Raw genomic sequence first — 20960 nt, 5'->3', positions numbered from 1 at the left:
TTACTAGACTAGAACACCGCTATGAGAAATGTATCAGCCTTGGAGGAGATTATGTTGAGAAATAAAAAAAAATTCTTAAAAACGTTGTTTTTCTTGGTCAGGGCGGAAACTTATCAATCCACCCTCGTATATATATATATATATATATATATATAAATTTTCGGTGTCGAATTCCTTCAATTGAAATGTTGTACAATTTAATATTAGAAATTGCACATTGGCAAATGTTTCAAATTTCAATTTGAACAATTATTTAATGGTAATGGTAAATGTTCTACATAATTTGGAATATTTTTTATTCTTTAATTTGTTTCTCATTCTGATTTACTAATTATTTAATGTATGTATACAATCGATATTTGATACTTTTCATCTTTGATTTGGCTTAATGTATATTCCAATGCCCTATTGTTAGTAATTGAAAGATGTCCTAATTATTTGTCGAATTGCCTAGGCATACCGAAAATATTTGTTCTAGGCTCACCAAATTGCAGTGAACCAAGACACATCCATTATCTTTATCATAATTATATTTAAAATGAATTTACCCCTAAGAGTATGATCAACCACAACCCTGATTTCATCTTCGATTTCCCTCGTTTTTTCAGCTTCAATCATATCAACATAAGGTCGTTGTCCTTTATTCATCGACTCGTCCTTATCTTTCCAATTTTCTAAATAAACCTCATTAGCATGTACAAGTTCAGGTAAAAAATTAGATGGAAAATGTTTTAAGCACGATTCCGATTCATCTTCTGAACGATCTGGTTCACTTTCCTTTTTGCTTTTTGATTTTTTCGACCTTTTTGAATCCTTTGAGGAACCTGCGGTCGATTTACTAATTGTGCTTTCTGTCCCCTAAAGTTAATATTATAAATTTTAGAGGAACCCCATGATATGTTGGATTCAGAAAAGTCAAACGTACAATTTACAAATGATTATTTTTAAATTTCCATATGGGACATATGGGACTTGAAATTAATGGATTTTTTGTATTTAAGATAATACGTGTTTTGCAGGGTGAAAATTTCTTTCAAAATTTCCTGATTTTTCTTTGACCAATTTTTCACTTTTTCTGACCAATAAAATTTAATTGCCAGCATTTTAATCTTGCAAATATTTTTAACATAGGATTTTTTATAAACTGAATAAAAAATATTTCAGATACAAATCTAAAAGTGTCAAATTTATTATATTGAATAAAAAATTGATATTTCAACCAAAAATGATTTTAAAATCCAAAAGAAAAATTTCTAACAAATAAAGATTTTTCAGTCATGCAAGAAAAAATCACCTAAATTCTTTATCCTTGAAGCCAAAAGACAAATTATCTGTACAAAAATATAATTGTCAAACAGAAAATATATTTCCAATTAAAAAAGATCAGTTTAATGTTCAAACAAACAGTAACAGTTTTATCCAAGAAATGTAAATTACTACTAAAATATATGAATAAATTCCCTTGCTTTTACAAGATTTTATTGCAAAATCCCTGAATTTTCCCTGGGCAATAACAATTCCCTGACTTCTTTTAAATTGTTGATCGTTAGGTTCGTTTTTCATTCATTAGGTTACTTTGGCACGTAAAGTTAAATTCATATTAAATTGATGCTAAATTACGGCGAGTTATTAGTTTAATTTTCGAATTTCCAAAAATGTATACATGAATGAAGAATCCCCCTCCCTTCCGTAATAAATCGTAACAAAATCTCTCGCCCCCCTCCCCCCTTCTTGAACTGTTACGTAATTTAAGTAAAGTCCCTTAACATTCAGAAAAAATTGCCAGCAACATGTTATGCAAGTTAAAACAACTTGTTTAAATGAGTTTTTGACTTTTGTGAGTCCGGCATTGACCGAGGCATGATGTCGCCCTATAAAATCTATTCTTTTCATTTTTTAGAAAACGGTTTTATCATTTTTTTATATACTATGTTTTATTGATTAGGATCAGCAAGCAATAAAGTTTGTATTATTAATTACCTGTCTACTAAAGATCATTCTAGAACCACCACTTTCAGCTGCTGGAAGTTCAGGAATTTTTCCAGTTTGCTGAAAATAAGAATTCACCCAGTTACGGATTTCTTTTCTAATATTTTCTTCCATCAAAGCACTCTTTTCTTTCTTTATTATTTCTTTCGATTCCTTTACAAGCTTTTCATAGAGTTCCTGATATTCATTTTGTTTCTCATATCTATTCTTGAAAAAAAATACAATGCAATTTATAAATTTTTTAATTTTAATCTTATACTTTGTATGTGTGTATGTGTTAATTAGATATATCTCAATTTATACCTGTATTGTACAATTTTTTCGGCTTGTCTTGCATTCTCCGTTACTACTTGACTCGGTTGGACCATTCCTTAAAAATTAAGAACATTTATTTTTACTCTTGACAAAAATATTGTATTGACTCTATATTAAAAATTTTCATAATTTCTACAAAACCTATGAGCAACATTTCTTCAATTCGAAACTTTCTAATTTTTCTCCTAGTTGTGTAACCCCTCCAAAGTTTTTGAATTCTCAAAGCTGCCGCCACGTCACTTTTTTCTTCAGATTTTGTAGCTTCTTGTTTTATGGTGGATCTTTCCTTCATTTCTCGAATTTCTTTCATAAATTGAAATCGTAGTCTCCCTTGTCTTGCTCGTTCGTGTGACTAAACAAAAGAAAGTTCCTCATTTAAACTCAATCAATTGTGCATGTATTTATAATTTTTACATTTTTCTGATGAAAATATAAATTCACTTGAATTAATCGTATAGCTTCGGCCTCAGTCATTTTCTTGGCAGCAACAACTTCATCCAGAGCCCCAATATCTCTCAAAGTATCTTCAATAAATTTTCGCCTTTCCTGAATTACATTTTCGCGTTCTCTTCGAAAATAATTTGGAATTCGAATTTCCGCCTCTTGAGGGGAAATTTGATATTTCAATAAAATATCATCACAGTAACTGTGTTCCGAAAGATCAATTTCTACTAATTCATGTTTCAATTCCAAAATTCTCCCCATTGTCGAGTCCAATAATTTTTTTACTAATATTCGTTTTTGGGGTTGTACTAATTGATCGTAACAAATTTCTAATTTATTAAAAACAACGATATACCTAACGTATAACTCGGATACAACATTATGAGCCCTTTTTCGATCTTTTGGTGGTTTTGCACTTTGTACATTTGTATCCAATTGTAAAACTTCGTCGAGAGCTGATTGAGCCTCTTTCCACATTTCGTTGTATGTTTCGTTTGACATTTAAAATATAATATTTAAAACTTTCGTTTAAAATGATTATTATTTTATTTGCAGTTTTTTGTGAGTGACTTGCTGAGGTGAAAATACATATATGATTTTGTTACGCATCGTTTGGTACAAAACGGGGGATCGTTACCAGGATACGTTCTATAATAGACGGCTACATATCATTCTGATGGTTCAATAAACTTGGATTTCTAAACATAAGAACTTTTTATTTTTATTTTAAACTGCAAGTTTTTATTTATTTTCCCATACTGCACAGAATTTTGAAAAGTTGTCAATATTTTTCAAAATATTTGTGATCAAATATTTGGGTCGTTTATATAAATTATTTCAAATATTTTAATTTTATATGATTAATTGCCAAAAAGTTGACCATTTTAAGTTTTAGTCATTTTCCAAATATCTTGTGAATACTAAATTTGTATTAAAATTATCTTAGTGAAGTATAAAAAAAAAATATACATAAAAAAGTGCCAAAATATCTTGTCACGCAACTGTACAAACTACAAATTTAAAAAAAATGCTAAATAACATTTAAACCATATTTTAAATCGCTTAATTTTGCATTTTCATACTTTCTTGGGATACCCTTAATTGTAAATAAAAATTTTATTTAATTATGAAATTATTTGTTTCCGAAAATCTCATTCTGTAAATTGTTCAAATTTTGGGCAAGCAACCAACTATGCCTCCTCATCTTCATCTTACAAAACAATTTTGAAGTTTCTTAGCTGTAGAATATCTTTTAATACTCAGTCATTTATCAGTCAATCAATTAGTCAATTGTTTAATTAGTTTCTTCATCACTTACATTATTATGTAATTAATTTAACTACATATTTTTTTATCAACAATTAACAATAATTGTTTCCTCTGCGATGATTAGTTTATTAATTTTCGGTATTCTTAACATAAAATAATACAAGGTTATGAAAATAATAACTTTAATAACATTTCTTATAAATAGTAAATAAACAATGTAAAACCAGTTAATTTTTTTTTCATTTAATTTCGAGAACAGATATTCTGGAAGTGATTTTAAGAAAGTAAATTTATTTAATATACACACAATTGATAGAGTGATGCACACAATTGATAGAGTCTCTCGCTACGTACTCGATCTTTGTACACAGACTTTTTAAAACTAAAGGTGAAAGCATCGACAACAGTAATTTGGTGATTGCGAATTCTATTTTTTTAAAGTAAAAACCAGTTTTCCTATTCAGGGGGTCTCAAAACGTGGACATTTGAGAAAAAATGGGGGGTCAAATTTTTCACAAATATAATACCTTCTCTGATGAGAATATTAAAATTCATTGGCTCTCAGTCAAAGAAATTGCTTTGATTCAAAAAGAAATGTTTGTTTTTTATTTTAATAAAAAACTTGTATTAATTTAAAATGATTTTTTTCATTATATGAAGTTATTTTTGGTAAAACGAAAAAATTATGTTTAAGAAACAGTTTCCTTAATTCAAGACAAATATTTTTTTTAATGCATTTCTTTCTTGTCAATTATGAACATTACAAAATATATATTTTCTAAATATTATAATTTTCTTTCAAATAAAATAAAAACTTTATTTTGCTTAATCTGAGTTTAAATTTTGCGGGCACCTATCTTAGTTCGTTAGCGCCACCTAGTGACCGGAGCACGCTCATACTTGAATGTTGATTGTCTGTGTGCTATGCAGTGGGCATTATTTCTTAAATAAACTTTTAAGTAAATCACAAAATTGGATTTTTGTAATGATAAAAAAGTGATAACAACAATGTCAGGAGCACTAGGATTAGAACAATTTGTAAATGACGTTCGGACACTCTCGGCTGAAGGTATAAAATGCGTCCATCAATTATATTGTCCCTCAAATTACCAACATAACCTGAAAATCAATGCAAAATTTCCTAAAACGTAATAAAGGTCCTTTGTTTCAAAAAAAGATTAATGTTTGACTAACAATTTTATGTCCTGTTTTTAAATCTCGTAAGAAAATAAAATTAATTTAAAAGTTTGATTGAAAAGAAGTTTTTTATGAATATTTTTCATCACTTGACTTTGAAGTTGTTAATCTCTATGGTGTGCTGTTTAAGTTGTGAAAATTCGTTTAAAAGTCGGGCCTAATTACAGGGTAATTTAAAGTTTTATGTAATCCACTTTGTGAAATTTGATCATTTGTTTTAAGTTTTTTCACCAACTAATTTATTCATTTTTACAAAACTGTCTTCATCTTTTTTTTCAATCGAATAAAAAAATATTGTAAATGTCAAGCTGATTTGTGTGTTAGCTATAATTAACGTTTTTACTACTATTGAATACAAACTTCTAAATTTAAAGCTTGCAGTACAGAATGAGATAACAAATATTTTTTTCCAAAAATAAGCTTTTTGCATGCAAAATTCTTAAAAACTCAAGTACATTTCGTGTTAAAAGGGTTTTTTTAAAAGCTTATTTTTAATATAAGAATAAAAAGATTAGTAATTCAAAACCAGATAAGTGACTCTGCACTTGTCTCCCATCTTTAACTTGTTTAATTCTCTAACCTATTACCTTCTTTTAAAACTTTGTGACCAACTTCCCCTTCATAAAAGTTCTTAAATGCCTTAATATAATAGAATACTTTCTTTTTCCAAAAAAGAGCCCTTAAATAAAAATATTTTCCACTTTTGTCAGCACGAAAGTACCAATCAAATTCCAATCTAAACTTTTAAATCTTCATTTTCTACAAAAAGCCACATTTATAAGGTTTCTTTCACTCCACTTTTTGCGTTGCGATTAGAATCAATATATCTTACAGTTATTATCGTTTACTTATAAAAAAACGTATACCTTTCTTCTTTTTATAGAACTTTCAAAGAAAAATCATCTGTCACAGTGCGATACCATCACACTAAATTTTTTTCCTTATAACAGCATAATTTTTGTTGTGACAACTTTTTCATTCTTATTCAGCCTTCCTATATCTCAGGACTACTTGTTTATTTTAATTTTTTTAATTGAAATAAAGATTTTCAGTCATTATCGAAAGACGATGTTCAAAACCCATGATATTTGAAACTTAAAATTCTGGAATGATTTACGCGGAATTGGTTAGCTTTTTCTAATCAAACTCATTTGAGATTGTAAACTTCCACATTATACTTTTTGGAACTGAATAATATTTTTAGATCATACATTTTTGGCCTCGATTTAGAAACATTTCAGCTCGCGGAAAAATTATATTTCATTTTTAAATGCTGATTTCGATTTTACAGAATGCTATTTCGCTCTCCTGAAAAATTCCGATTTTGTTGGTTATCTAGTTATGTACTGTAACCCTTCAATCATATCTAATTTTTTTTACCGCAGGCTTAAAAGTTCTCTAGCTTACAGCTGATTTTTAACAAAAGAGGCAATTTTTGATAGCTTTTTTTTTCTAATGCTACAGAGTAGTTCTAATTAAAGTTTTTCGAATATTTGTATCTGTCTTTCCAGGCAATTTCCAGGAGTTGGCTAGTCGTATAACAGCTTTCGTACATGCCCTCACTAGAAACAGCCAGCATCTTGACAACGTTTTGGAGACTTTGGATCTGAAACAACATTCCGTGGGGATTTTGGCAGTTATCGTCGCAAAGCTAACTAATCTAGCTTCAACTGATGCGCCGAGTATAGTTGGTTTTAAAGTTTTCGTGACACAGATTCAAGAATTCATCGATGGCTGCGATGGAGACCAAGTTCGATACGCACCATTTACATGTAATTATTTTTTATTCATTCAATTATTCTTTACTTACAGGTCAAATTTCTTAACTAATTAAAAAGTTTTTCTAAGCCGTGGTTTGCGATTTATTAATTAATCCACAGAGCAATATTATATAAAGAAATAAAGTTCTTTTGTTCTCATAGAAAAAAATAAGTTGTTCCACACTAATTGTTCAGATTTTTCATAAAAGTCATAATTGATTTCTCATCGCTAAATTAATTTTTTTTCTTTTCATCGTTAAATTAATTTTTCTGACCAAAAGTGATTCGATCGTTACCTCGTGGAAAAGTTATTTTTTCTTCATTTTTGGTTGGAATGACTTTTCTTGCGATGATTAACCAACGAAATTGATCAAAGATAATGTGATTTTTTTAAACAAAGACTATTTTAATTTTATTTTTACGTGCAAAAAAGGCGTTTTCACTTAAATTATCTGAGAATAAATTAAAAGTGGTTTGAAAACTGGATATGAGAATACTAAATAACGGTTTGCGTAATTGTTAAGAACAATGACTATCAAAAAATGCCAGTCTTCCGTTTTATTGTAAAAAACGGTATTTTTTCTTTAATAATTTTTGTAATATGCTTAATCGTGACATTGAATTAACTCATTGATTAACAATTGATATATATATGTTTTTTATAAATAATTTTGTAGAAAAAAACTATATGCTCATCATTTTCATATAGAATCAGGGTGGCCGCTGTACAGGGAAACGTAGTCTTGAGAAGATTCATAATTAATTAAAAACTTGCACTGTCTTCAAGTCATTGCAAAGAAGTGTATTACCATTTTTTTCAGAACTTCTAAATACATTTTAAAATTAACCGAATTTTTCCTACAACTTTTGGAAAATCCTGCAAATTAACAAAAAAAAAATCCTCACAATCTTCCAGGTTCTGTTTTGATAATTTTGGAAATCTGTTTAAATTTTCTGTTACAATAATTTTCCAAAATGAAAAATCATTTTCAATTTTCCTAGGAATCTTAAAAATGTTTTTATTCTTTTTAAGCCTTTCACAATTATTAAAAAGTTTCTAAATTTTTTTGGTAGAAATCTGAAAAAATCTGCCCTTTGTTTTAAATTCGGCTGTGGGTATTTGCACCAAAATTTCGGTACGAATGGCCCACTTTTTTCAGGTCACAAACTTCGTTTAAATGATTTGAAATAATGTCAGGTTCTAAATTTAATTTTAATATTTTTTAAACTTCTCAATACCTGTTGAAATTACTCTAATTTTTCCTACAAATAATAAGTGTTCCCATTTTTATTTATAAATTCGCATTTCAAGGATTTTTTTTTATTTGCAGGATTTTTTAAAAGTTGTAGGAATAATTTAATTCATTTAAAAATATATTTAAACGTTTCGAAAAAATTTCAAAAATTATTTTAAATTGGGAAAAATAAAAAAACACTTCTAGGTATCTCACTATTTTGAAGTGAATTTTTTGAGTTTTTGAAGGATACTTAAACTATTGAAAATGGAAATAATTCAACTTCTGATTTAAAAACTGTTAAGTTACAAAAATTTATCTTTCATTTTTTAATTTCTATAGCTTAAAATTACTTTGAAAAATATAATTTTGAACATTTTTCAACTTAATTGCATCATTCTTTAATCTAGAGTATTGAAAATGTTAAAGCGGATTTATATTTTTGGGACTTAACCTGAAACTCCGAACTTTATAATTTATAAAAGTTCTAAATTTTGCAGTTTATCTGCATTTCATCAAAAAAATTTCAATTGAAAAGTGTTAGTACCTTCCATTTCATGCGTGTAAATTTAGTTTTTTGTATATTGCTTCTTGCTTTAAATGTAAAAATGTTTAGAATATAGTTCGATTTTTTAAATTTCATTGTCCGTGAAAAATGTTTGCGAACCTGGGAAAAACAGTGAAATAAGCGGAAATTTTTTTCTTCTATTAAAACGGCCACCCTGAGAATGAAAACCAGCAAAGTGCAGAAATAATTTATATTTATAATAGTAATGATAATAAGATTATCATAAAAACTTCGAATAAATAGATTAAGATTTAGTACTCGAATTAATCTTTTATTCAAATTGTTGTATTAGTTCTTTGATTTCTTGATCAAGTTGGTCCTATATCACAATTAAGCTTACCACCAAAATGATTTAAGACAAAATAACTTTTTTCTATGAGGAAAGGGGTCGATTGCGACATTTGTGTAACGAAAATGTTAATAACAATCTTTATTACTTGCGTCTTATAAAGCTCGAAGTATATAAAATGCCTTTGATGATAATCACGAATCAGAAAAACAGTAAATGTTAACTAATGCTAATTTTTCATTTTTAATTATGACTCTTATGAAAAATCTTAGCAGTTAGCGTATAGCAAACAATTTTTTATATGAGAAAAAACACTGATAAGGCTTCTTGAGTGCATTTGCAATAATTCCGGCTAATAGTGAGTTTCTTTCAGTATTCTTTTCTCAAATATTGTTTCACAAATCTGAAATGGCCAATTTTTCTCAATTTGTTTGTTTATATATTATTGCTTTGTAAACAAAATTAATAAATCGCAAACCACAGTTCTCTTAAAAATTTAAATCTGAGCATTTTCATGAAAAAAAAGTTTTAAATCGGTCAAGAAATACAACGTGTCAGCGATTATGAACAGGAGATGACTATTTCAGACCACTGTGCGCTGGGCTACGAAAGCGGGAAAACCAGGAAAATGACAGTAAATTTTAAAATTAAAAAAAATTTATCCAATAACTTGAATTTAATCACTTGGGGGTCATTCACAAAATACGTGATACGTTTAAGGGGGGTGGGGGGTTTGCGGAAATATCATTCTCCATGTTAAGACCAATGGAAAAAGTATTACGCAGGGGGTTTGGGGGGGGGGGGGGGGGGGGGGGGGGGGGGGGTCAGAAGTTCCTGAAAAAATGTATCACTTATTTTAACGTTTTTTAAATGTTAAGTTAATCAATTGTTAACTTTTTCAATTATAAAGTCATTCTGTTTGTAATGCGCAATTCTGCAATCTTCGACTTATAATTTTTGCATTTTAAGCCTTAGTTTTTAAGCGCATATGTTTAATTTAAAGAATTTTTAAATGCAGTGTCAAAGAGCTTAAACGATTATAAACTGCAAGTAATTATATTTGACGTTAGTTCTTCCTTGTGTACTGATCTTATATAAATATTTAAATATTGAATTTTATTCATAAGTTAATAGATTCATAACACAGACACATCAAAAAGTGTACGGAGCCAAAAAAGCGATCTATATAACATTGTAGTATTTGTCTAACATAATCTCGGGAACGAATTTTGAGGATTCTTATATTGGCATTTTTTTTTAAAAACGTACGTTCCAGAAATCATTTTTCGTGATATGAAAACATTGAATTTGTGAAAAAAAGATCACGTTTATAAACGATTTGAACTGTTTTTCTTTGAAATTAAAATTTTTCTTGCACGTTATTTCACATCTTTTCATTGTTTCATTCTAAAATATTTTATTTTTAACCCACTAAATTTGAAACTGTTCATTTATAGCCATATTTTTTTTTAATATTCAGCAAGTTATGACTGTTCATTTAAAATAAGCAAATAAAAATCAATGATTCAAAACTGAAGAATACGAAAGTAAATTGTTTGAGAAAGAAAAAGCCTTGAATCTTTAAAAATTCAGAGTGTTTTTAAGCTCTGAGCGTTACCGTTTTAATTGTTTCGTAAAAAAAAGTTATAAGTGAAAGTGATAATTTATGATTTATAAACAACAATTTAAGATTAATCGATTAGAAAAAGATCAAGTTTTTAATTCACATTCTCGAAGAATTTTAACAAAATTTATAAGGTTCTTAAGAATTTTGAAAAGTTTTAAGAAAATAAAAAAGCTTTTTAAAATTCATAGAAAAATTTAAAATTATTTGTTTATTAAAAAAAATTAATGTTAAGAGAATATCTAAAAAGATTTCAAATGATTTCCAATTCGTTAAAAAAGAATCTAAAAGATTTCAAATCAATTAAAAATTATTTAAAAGGTGGCCTTAAAGACCGTGTTTTTAGTTATCTACGATTTTTTTTTAATTTCACCAAAAATTCGTATCATTTTGAAATACATATGTAATATTTTTGAAAAATTATAACAATATTAAAAGAAAATTTTGACTTTAAAAGATTTCAGAATGGCATTTTGAAACTTTCTAAGGATGTTTAAACGTTTCAAAATAATAAAAAATTATTCTAAAATTCCTGGGGAAATTTCTAGTGCTTTTTTAATTTGAAAAATTAATCTTTTAGGGACGAAATATGTAGTTTTTTTAGAGGAAACTAGGCGGTACATCTTTTCCGATTTGCATACCAAATTAAAAAAAAAGTTACGTGTATTTAAAATTGTGGCTTTGTTTTTCAAGAAACCCTAATTTTTTTAAACATCTATAACTTTTGATCTAATTGATATTTACTATTTTCTTTTAGTTTCTAATAGTTTAGCTAGTATGATGCTGATAAGATGCCTTTCTTCTTCTAGTAGAAACTTTTCAAAAATATTTGAAAGAATAAAAAAGCTGGTGTTTTCGGGAAAATATTTTGTTTATGATTTCAAAATTTAAATAAAAAAATATAAAAGATTTCGATAATGCAATTTTCGAATTTTTTCGTAAACTATGAAAGATATTGTAAAATAACAAAAGGAATTTTTCATATAACCTTTTTTAGACTTGTAAACTTTTATGTTAACAGTTTTTTGTATCTGTCACTTTTTCCAAGAAAAAGTAGAAAATTCGAATGTAAGAAAAAAGAATTCTCCTGGCTACAAAAGTTATTTAGCAAGCATTAAAATGCCAGATATCTTCATTATCAAAGTACAATTTCAAGAAAAAAAAATGGCAAAAAATTTGAAGGTGGGTTTAAAATTAATTCGGTCAGATCATCTTTTAAAATATATCAAACCCATGTTTTATGTATAAATATCAATTGAAAAAATATTCATTTGAAACGGCGTAGAATAATTAAACTACTAATTTAAAGCATTAAGAATAATAGCGTAAATTTATATTCTTCAATCAAGGTTTTTATAGTAGTTTGATATTAAAAATGTCGCATTTTAACGGCATATAATTTTAAAAAAATTGCGGCATGTATGGCACCTTTTTGTATTCGTTTTTTAAATATTTTTCATTTAGCTTTTTATCAAATTACAAAAACAAAAAGCAATTTAAAAGTATTATAAAACTTCATTTGACGCTAAGAAACTTTAAAAACATATCACGTTCTAACAGAATCGATTTTATAAATAATGTGAAAAATACAGCCTTTCTGTGCACTAAATGTAATTGTGACCAATCAGCAAGCGAATAAGAAATTTAAAAATAAGTATCGTGGCTCAAAAATGGGTTTTCTGGTGTTTTTTTTTGTTGGGTCTTTGAGTACGAGTCTAAAGTCAAAATTAAAATTGCCGCATCCAGTATGGTGGACAAAATAAATATTTGATTTGTCATTTGACTTCAGATTCGTCATCTGCGATTCACAAAACTCTCGAAAACCCATTTTGAAGCCATGGTACTTATTATAACATTTTATGTCCGCAATATTAGATCCGCCATTTTGAATTTTTACTTCAGATTCGTAATGAGAAGGAAAAAATGTATGCTTCAAAATTTCAATTTATGCGTGTAAATTATTAGGCATTGGAATTCAAAAATTTTGAATTGCATTTTTTTAAGCTCGAATATTTCAAGTTTAAATTTCGAAATAATTTCCCTTTAATTGCTTTAGTGTGTAGTTCAGTTTTGATTTCTTCAAATGAAAAAAATTGTTAGAATGAAGAGTTCAAACTTTTTAAGTTCAATGACCGTGAACAATTTTTGCCACCCTGGATCTAGTTTTAAAATGTATTCTATTATAGATGATACAATTTTATAATTAATTCAATAATTTGTTCATTGCATTCATTACAGATTCAGAGCTGTGCCACATACTTAAGAGTTTGCTCATCGATTTTCAAATTCCGTTGTGCGGCATAGAAATATTGTGCCGAGCGATACGTAAGATTCAAACAAGCGAGAGTCAGTTAACACCGATTCACGCTGATCTCTGCCAGCTTTGCCTTATATCGAAATGCTTCAAGCCAGCTCTCGAATTTCTGGACATTGATATCACGAACATTAGTTCCTCGTCGGACGAGGACACAAAGTATTTTTTACTGTACTATTACTACGGTGGGATGATATACACCGCTTTGAAAAATTACGACAGGGCCTTATACTTCTTTGAAGTTTCCGTAACGACTCCTGCAATGGCCGTGAGCCATATAATGCTCGAGGCTTACAAGAAATACACTCTTGTCTCCTTAATTTTGAATGGGAAGGTCGTTTTCTTACCTAGATTTACGAATTCAGCAGCACGCCTTATGAAACGATTAAGCCAGGCGTATCAGGAATTAGCGACTGCTTATGCCACGAATAGTTGTGACGAGGTTCAAGCGGTTATCACGAAATACGAAGAGCTCTTCACGCGAGACCACAACCTTGGATTGGTGAAGCAGGTTCTAGGTTCTTTGTATAAGAAGAATATCCAGAGGCTCACAAATACTTTCCTCACGCTTAGTTTAACGGATGTTGCTAGCAGAGTCAAGCTGGCTGGACCTGCAGATGCTGAGAAGCATATTCTGAACATGGTAGGTAAAAATGCAATTCTTAAGATAAGCTAAAACACCCAGCCAATGCCAATCCCTCAATGATCGCCAGATGGTAGATTCTTATGGGGGGCTTTTTTTCTAGAATAATAAATATTTTGTCTTAAAAATTTGGGAAATGATAGCGTACATGCTAACGGACGTCCCCACACACTTCTTTTGTAGGTTAATTCAAAAAAGTTTTGATTTAGCAAAATGTGGTTAATTTGTGTAGCGCTTAGGAAATAGTATCGATTTTTTCAGTGTTAGATTCCCCCGGCTTTTTTCATAGGATAACAAATATTTCGACTTCAAAAACTGGGAAATGATAGCGAACATGCTAACGGACGTACCCACACACTTGTTTTGTGTTTTTTTTTATCAAAAAATGTTTGATATTGCTAACAACGTGCGTGTATATTTCGAGGTTATGTGTTACAATTCACCCGAGCGTTGCTTCCAAACTACACAATATTTTGGCCGAAAACTTTGGACTTACAAATAAACATAGTAACTAATCTCCCGGAACTAACCTTGTTTGCAGGAAATCAAAAAAGTTTATTTCATCAATAATTTCCAGATTATCGGAAAGGCAGAGATGAAAAACGACGTAACCTCAAAATAATGCATATGCATAACATTTTTATTTAGCACAATAAATTTTTTTTTATTATCCCTCAAAAAAGAGTCTGGGGACGTCCGTTATGATATTTTATAGTATCTCCGAATTCAGTTTTTAAACATTTTTATTTTTGTGGAAAAAAAGCCGGGGAAACTGTAAGTATCACATGCCCTTAAAATGGTGTGAAATTACATTTTCAAGCGATTCTCAACATTTGTGAACAGTGACACAAATTATAGTGTTATCATTAAGGGAATCTGAGAAAAAAAATGTTAGAAGAAAACTCCTGAATCGGGGGAAAAATCATAAGGTAAACTGATCATTACTGGAACAGTTAGGAAAAGCTAACCCACATAAACACAATTTTAAAATGGGGAATTAGAATTTTTGGTACAAAAACCCTTATAATAAGTGGCTAAGATATTATTTGATTGATTAGAACAAAAAATACAGTAGTAATTTTATAGTAAATTAATATAAATGGATATTTGTAAAGACAGTCAGATCGCCCATTATTGGGACATGAATTTTGGAAAACATATCCTTAAGTGGGACACCAAAGAAGCCAATACTGGGCCAAGGAAAATCCAATGGGGTTTATCAAAATGAAATGGCACAATTTACTTATAATTTATTACAGAATAAATTAAAAAGCAAGAATGGATTGTGCTTACCGTTTAATTATTTATTCTAAAAAATCGGTTTAAAGTAGTTTATTGAAACCTCTAATTCCAGTCTTAAATTTTGCCAACTGCTTAGGTAAGTAATTGAATAATAACTCATAAATTAAATTTTTAAATAAAATTAGTAATTATGCATTCAAATTTAATATTATAGACTAATATTATCGATTGACTTGCAAATTAAACTGTTTGGTTGTTATTTTTGAATTAGAATGCATCTTAATTCAAGTTATACATAAATTGAAAATATAGTATTGAAACAATTTCAATTATTTTTTTGGTTACAAATTTTATTATTAGCTAGAAAATTTTATTGCCTGAAAAAGCTGTTTTGATTAATATTTCAACTATTTTGTTGAAAATTCGTCGTTTTGGTTCGAAAATTTATCATTTTAATTATAAATTACACTTTTCTTTTAGAAAAATGCAACTATTTTGTTAAAAATGATATTATTTAGGTAGAAAATTAATTAAATTTATCAAGGCTACAGAAAAGAAGGAGAGAGAAAAATGACCACCACCCTACCCTACATCCAAGGTGTCACAGAACAAATAGGAAGAATTCTCAACAAACACAACATCCAAACCATATTTAAACCACCTGCGAAAATAGGACAACTACTAAATAACCCTAAAGATAAAAAGGCACCCTTCAGTAATCCAGGAGTATATAAAATCCCTTGTTCTTGTGGCAAAGTCTATATTGGAGAAACCGGGAGAGCAGTGAGCCAACGTATGAAGGAACATGAAAGTAAAGTCAGGCTAAAAAATTTCACGCAGTCAGCACTAGCTGAACATCATATCGAAACAGGACATAACATTTTATTTGATGAAACAACAGTCATGGAAAAAACACAAAAACCTTCCAAGAAAACATAGAGAAGCAATCGAAATCTTAAAACACCTTAATAACATCAATAGGGATAATGGATATAATACCAATCCGATTTGGCTTTCCGTTCTCCCGGATTTTTTAAAAAAGACTTGATTGGCCAATCAAGTTCGACCAGTCCCCACGGTGGAGCGCTCTGGCCAATTACAGGCATCGTAGAAAGTATACCTAAGAACATCATGACCTGATACCTCAGTTTCAGGTCAGCCCTGAAGATGTGAACTGCAATGTTCACGAAACGTCGGCAAACAATTCGTAGTTTTTTACATGAGTGAAACCCGAAATATCTCTTTTTATCAAAATGAATCATCATGAAAGCATAAAATCTATTATCAAAAAACGTAATAGTTGATATTTCAATCAAAAACAGTTAAATTCTTTTTAAAAAATATTTTTAAAGTAATATCTGAATCCTTAACCGAAGAGATTAGTTTTCAATTAGATATACATGAATTCTTAACAGAAGAGTTATATTAACATCTAAAAAGATGTATTTTTAAACAAAATGATAAAATATTCAACCAAAACAGTTAATTTTTAACTCAGTATTTTAATATTTAATCAAGCGGTTAGATTTTCAACAAAAAACATGAATTTAGAACAGAAAAATTATTTTTTATTATTTCTAAAATTTAGAAAAATAAAAAAAAATGGCTTGAAAATCTTGCATATTTTTAAAATAAATTTTGAAGAATCTTTAAAATTTTCTTAATTCATTAAAAATTAATTGTTAAAAATATATGATCAATACAAATTTCTCCAGGAACCTTAGAACATGTTTTTTATTTTGTTGATACCTTTCAAAATTTTTTAAAAGCTCGAACTTGTTTCTCAAAAGCTTCAAAAATTTACATTTTGTTAACATTTTTTGAAATCATTAAAAAGATTTATTGTTTTTGAAATTTTTTGAAATTTGAAAAAAATTGTCTTAAAAATCGTCCAGATTTTATTTTTCTATTTTTACAAATAATTTGAAATGTCTTTTTTAAAAATAAAAAGTCACTTGAAATTTTTTCAGGAATCTTAATAAAATTTTGTATCCTCTTGAAACCTTTGAAAATTATTCAAAAGCTTATTTTTACATAATCTTCAAAAGTTTTCATTTTGTTTCTAATGTTTTGAAATCTTCTCGAGATTGGAATTATTTTTCAATTTTTTCCAAAAATCCTGCAGAATTGAAAAAATTCTTGAAATCTTCCAGTTACTTTTTTGACATTTCGATATCTTCAAACCTTAACATTAATTTTTTTTTAATTAAACCCAAATCATTAAAAATTTTCTCAAGCATCTTATTTTAGGTGCCGAATATTTGTTTTTCACTGGTACTGACTTTGTATACACTTCGTAAATCAAGACATTCTAAGTTTTTATCCATGATTTCGTTTTTCTCATCTCTTTTTGAAGTGCGAAAAAGTTTACAAATTTTATTATGAGAGTACAAAAGAACAAAGCAACTAAATTTCCAAAAAAATAATTGAATTGTCAACTGAAAAAGATAAAGTTTCTTTAAAAAAAATAATTTTAAGACAAAAAAGACGAATTTTTAACCAATTAAGATTTTCCAGTCGTTAAAAAAAAGGTTAACCTACGTTGTTTAACCTTCAAGTCAAAAGAAAAATTTTCTGTACAGAAAGAAAAAATTCCAAAAGTAGTTCATCTTTTTCAATTAAGAAATATTAGTTTTTAAACCAAATAGTGTAAACTTTTAATCAAGGAGATGAATTTTCAACTAAAAATATGAATCTTTAACGAAAAAATGATTTCTTAATACAAAGGTTCAACGAAAATTTTGTAACAAAATAGTTGAATCCTCAAGCAAATAAGATTAATGTTCAGCCAAACAGTTGCATTTTTATCCAAGAAAGATGAAATTTTAAATCAAACGGATGAATTTTGAAATCAAAAAGACAAATTTCAACAACAAAAAAGTAAAATTTTCATCCAAAAAAGATTTTATTCGACTTTTCAACTTCAAAATATGAGTTTTAAACAAGAAGTAAATTTTCGACGAAGATACTTAAATTTTCAACAAAAACAGTTAAATTTTCAATAAAAAAGCATGTCTTCTTAATAAATTTTTTGAATTTTCACCCAAGCAGTTTAATTTATACATAAAAAATGCAATTTCTACTAAAACAGATGACTTTTTAAATTATTACACCATTAAGCCATTTCCCTTTCGGGGTAGGCGTGATTCACTCGGTAGGGGAAAGGAGTAGTGTGTGGAAGGGATAGAGAATTTTCAGATTGATCCAGAATTCTCGTGTTATTTACTTAAATAATACGTTCGTTCCGCAACACTGCTCCGACCTAGTTTATTCAACATTCTTTGTAAGTCTTTAATAGACTCTGCCATAACAACCTTATCATCTGCGAATGCTAACCCACGTACCTTTACTGTTTCGAGATCTACACCCGCTTCGTCGAAGAGAGCCATTCTTAAACACTTGTCCATAAATTATATAAATAACCATGAAGACATAACGCACTCGCTTTGCTACCTGTATGTATTGTTTTTATAGCTTGTAGGAGCCATCCATTGACTCCATACTCTTTCAGGTCAAAAGATTTTTCTAGGTCAATAAATGCACAGAAAACTTTTTTTCCTACTCTCAAACTTTTTTCTGTCATTTGCCTTAAGCTAAATATTTGATCCATACAGTTCCTTCCTGGCATAAACCCACTTTGGACTTTCCAAATCTTTGCTTCTGTTATTTTCATTACGCTACGAATAAGTATTTTTGAATATATTTTACTTACGGTGCTTAGCAAGCTAATCCCTCTGTAATTATTGCAGTCGCTTTTATCTCCCTTTCTCTTGTATATTAGTACGATAATCGCTTTTTCCCAATCGTCTGCGACGTCTCCCATCTCGAAACATAAATTTATCAATTTTCAAAAAAATCGTTGAATTTTTATCATTCAACCTAAAAAGACGTATTTTCAAAAAAAAACCTTTAAATTTGCAATCAAAGAGGATGACTTTTTAACAAAATTGTTGAATTTTCAAACCAATAATAAAGTTTATAACTAAAAATATAATCTTCAAGAGGAACCAACTGCAAAAAAAGGATTATGAGTACAAAATAAATAACTAACAATTTTCGGAGTTACCGCAACCTTTATTTTAAAAATCCGCCAATTTTTTCCAGACCAATTTTTCATTTTCCTTGACCATTAATATTCAATGATAAAAATCTTGGACTCGTAACACTTTTAACTTAAAATCTTTCATAAACGGAACAAAATAATTTCAAGTTAAAATTGACAAATTTCAAATTTATTCTGCTTTACAGTTGTTTAAAGTTATAGAAATTCTATGACTTTATCAATATTTTTTTCTAAATCCCTGTTTTTTGCCTTGACTAATAAAATTCCATGACTTTTTTTCTAAATCCTTGTTGGCTAGGTTCGTTTATTACTCACCAGGTTTCTTTGGCGCGTAATTCGATTTGATTTATGAAATTTAAATAAGGTCCCTGAGCTAAGATTTTAGACTGGCATGGACTGGGCTTTGTTTGCACTTTTATTTTCACGCTTTTATTCGAAAAATATAAAGAAGTATTTCTTATGCCGTTGCTACTTTTTTCAGATCGAAGACGGGGAAATCTTCGCAACAATAAACCAAAAGGACGGCATGGTTATCTTCCACGATGATCCTGAAAAGTATAACTCGCCCAGGATGTTAGCGAAATTAGAAAAAGAAATGGCGACTTGTGTAGAGTTAGGCCGAAAAGTTCTCGACATGGAAGAGGAAGTAATAGTCTCGCCTCAATATGTTCGAAAAGCCTGCGGACAAAATGATCAGGACGATCAGGCCGCTTGCGCTCCCCCAATTAATGTTACGAATGCGCAAAACCAGCACAAACACAACACCTACTCGATGTAATATAACACATATGCTATTTAAAAAAGAAGCCAGTAAAAGGATTTTATTAAAAACTCACTGAAGAAACGAAGAAATTTTTAGATTCATCGTAAATTTAAATTTTAGTACTTTTTCAATCTTAATTTTACTCTCGTTTTCATTTAATAATATACGTTTGATTTTCTAATTTATCTATTTTTTTCATCCTTATACGTTATATTTTGTAAATATTTCGAAATTCATTTCAATTAAGGAACTACCTTAGGCAATACTCGAATCTGAGGCAGGCTTTTTATTAGAATTGTGATATTTAATTCAAGTTTTCATAAATGAGCGAGAAACAGTCGTAATTTGTTATAAATACTAGAATTATCTAAGCGAGATATTACATAAAGAGTTGCAATTGTGTGCTTCTCCTTTAAATACAAATCGGGACGACTTTTGTAACATTGCTTTAATAAAAGTCATTGTGGTAAAATAACTTGATTCAAGCTAATTATAATTTAATTTCCTCATAGACAAATTTTAGAAAATGAAGGACTCTGGGGTATCACTTTTTTCTTTTTTTACCTAAAAGCAGCTGTGTGAAATTTGGTTCCGATAACCAAAAAAATGTCTGAGGAATTCTGCCAAAATTTCCCGGAAAAATAAGTTTTTCTTAATTCACTTCAAAATTATTGGTTGTTTTGGATTTTCAATGAAAGTTCTAGATCTTCATAGCAAATTTTTTTTTTTGCAATCATTTTTTCATAACACCATCCTTTTCGAGAAAAATTGAAAAAAAGGAAAAAAAAGCTGATATTTTTTAAAATCAATGCACGTTTTTAATTTTAATACTCGTGGACTTTATTAAATATGTAAACCACCATTTCGAATCTTGACGAAAGACAAAAATCTTCGAAAATTTGTTGGGAAAAGTAGAACTGTTTTATATTATTCAGACGAATTTAGTGAACTTTTGGAAAAGCTTTTTTGTAATAGCATTCGAACTTGCATAGTTTAAAGTAAATTACCTCCTTACACTATTTAAAATATTTTATCACCCTAGGTAAAAAAAGAAATATTTACAAAATACAAAAAAATACCAAATTCGTCCATAAAATAGACAAAATTTCTACTTTTCTGTTATTTTTTTGTAAATAGCATCATCAAGCGCACCCGTGTAGTTTTTCGATTGAAAGGGAAAAATAATTTTTATTACAATAAATTTTTTTGAATAACTACTTATTTGTTAAAAGTTTTCAAACAATT

General features: G+C 28.6%; 2 protein-coding genes across 2 annotated transcripts in view; one reads left to right on the top strand and one right to left on the bottom strand.

The window, feature by feature from the left end:
- Nucleotides 1-3249, bottom strand: part of LOC117167969 (dynein regulatory complex protein 11) — a 14031-nt gene extending 10782 nt beyond the window's left edge. The window contains exons 1-5 of the mRNA XM_033353244.1: nucleotides 2746-3249; nucleotides 2446-2656; nucleotides 2293-2359; nucleotides 1981-2191; nucleotides 549-858 (exon numbers count right to left, since the gene is read on the bottom strand). Coding sequence (XP_033209135.1) covers nucleotides 549-858; nucleotides 1981-2191; nucleotides 2293-2359; nucleotides 2446-2656; nucleotides 2746-3249 — 1303 coding nt within the window. The remainder of the gene's footprint in view (nucleotides 1-548; nucleotides 859-1980; nucleotides 2192-2292; nucleotides 2360-2445; nucleotides 2657-2745) is intronic.
- Nucleotides 3250-4920: 1671 nt separating this feature from the next.
- Nucleotides 4921-20190, top strand: LOC117167820 (COP9 signalosome complex subunit 3). The gene is made up of 4 exons (XM_033353024.1): nucleotides 4921-5086; nucleotides 6726-6986; nucleotides 12929-13647; nucleotides 19434-20190. The coding sequence occupies exons 1-4, from the start codon at nucleotides 5026-5028 to the stop codon at nucleotides 19728-19730; spliced, it is 1338 nt and encodes a 445-aa protein (XP_033208915.1). The 5' UTR covers nucleotides 4921-5025; the 3' UTR covers nucleotides 19731-20190.
- The last annotated feature ends 770 nt before the right edge of the window (nucleotides 20191-20960 follow it).

Source organism: Belonocnema kinseyi, chromosome 2 (assembly GCF_010883055.1).
Source record: "Belonocnema kinseyi isolate 2016_QV_RU_SX_M_011 chromosome 2, B_treatae_v1, whole genome shotgun sequence".
Taxonomy (NCBI): Eukaryota; Metazoa; Arthropoda; class Insecta; order Hymenoptera; family Cynipidae; genus Belonocnema; species Belonocnema kinseyi.
This window is presented reverse-complemented; position numbering and strand designations above follow the sequence as displayed.

What these genes read in the sequence shown, in the direction of transcription:
- LOC117167820 (XM_033353024.1), top strand. Translation starts at nt 5,026, where the DNA reads ATGTCAGGAGCACTAGGATTAGAACAATTTGTAAATGACGTTCGGACA. An exon ending in TCGGACACTCTCGGCTGAAG is followed by an intron (nt 5,087 to 6,725) that starts GTATAAAATGCG and finishes CTGTCTTTCCAG; the next exon opens with GCAATTTCCAGGAGTTGGCT. An exon ending in TCGATACGCACCATTTACAT is followed by an intron (nt 6,987 to 12,928) that starts GTAATTATTTTT and finishes CATTCATTACAG; the next exon opens with ATTCAGAGCTGTGCCACATA.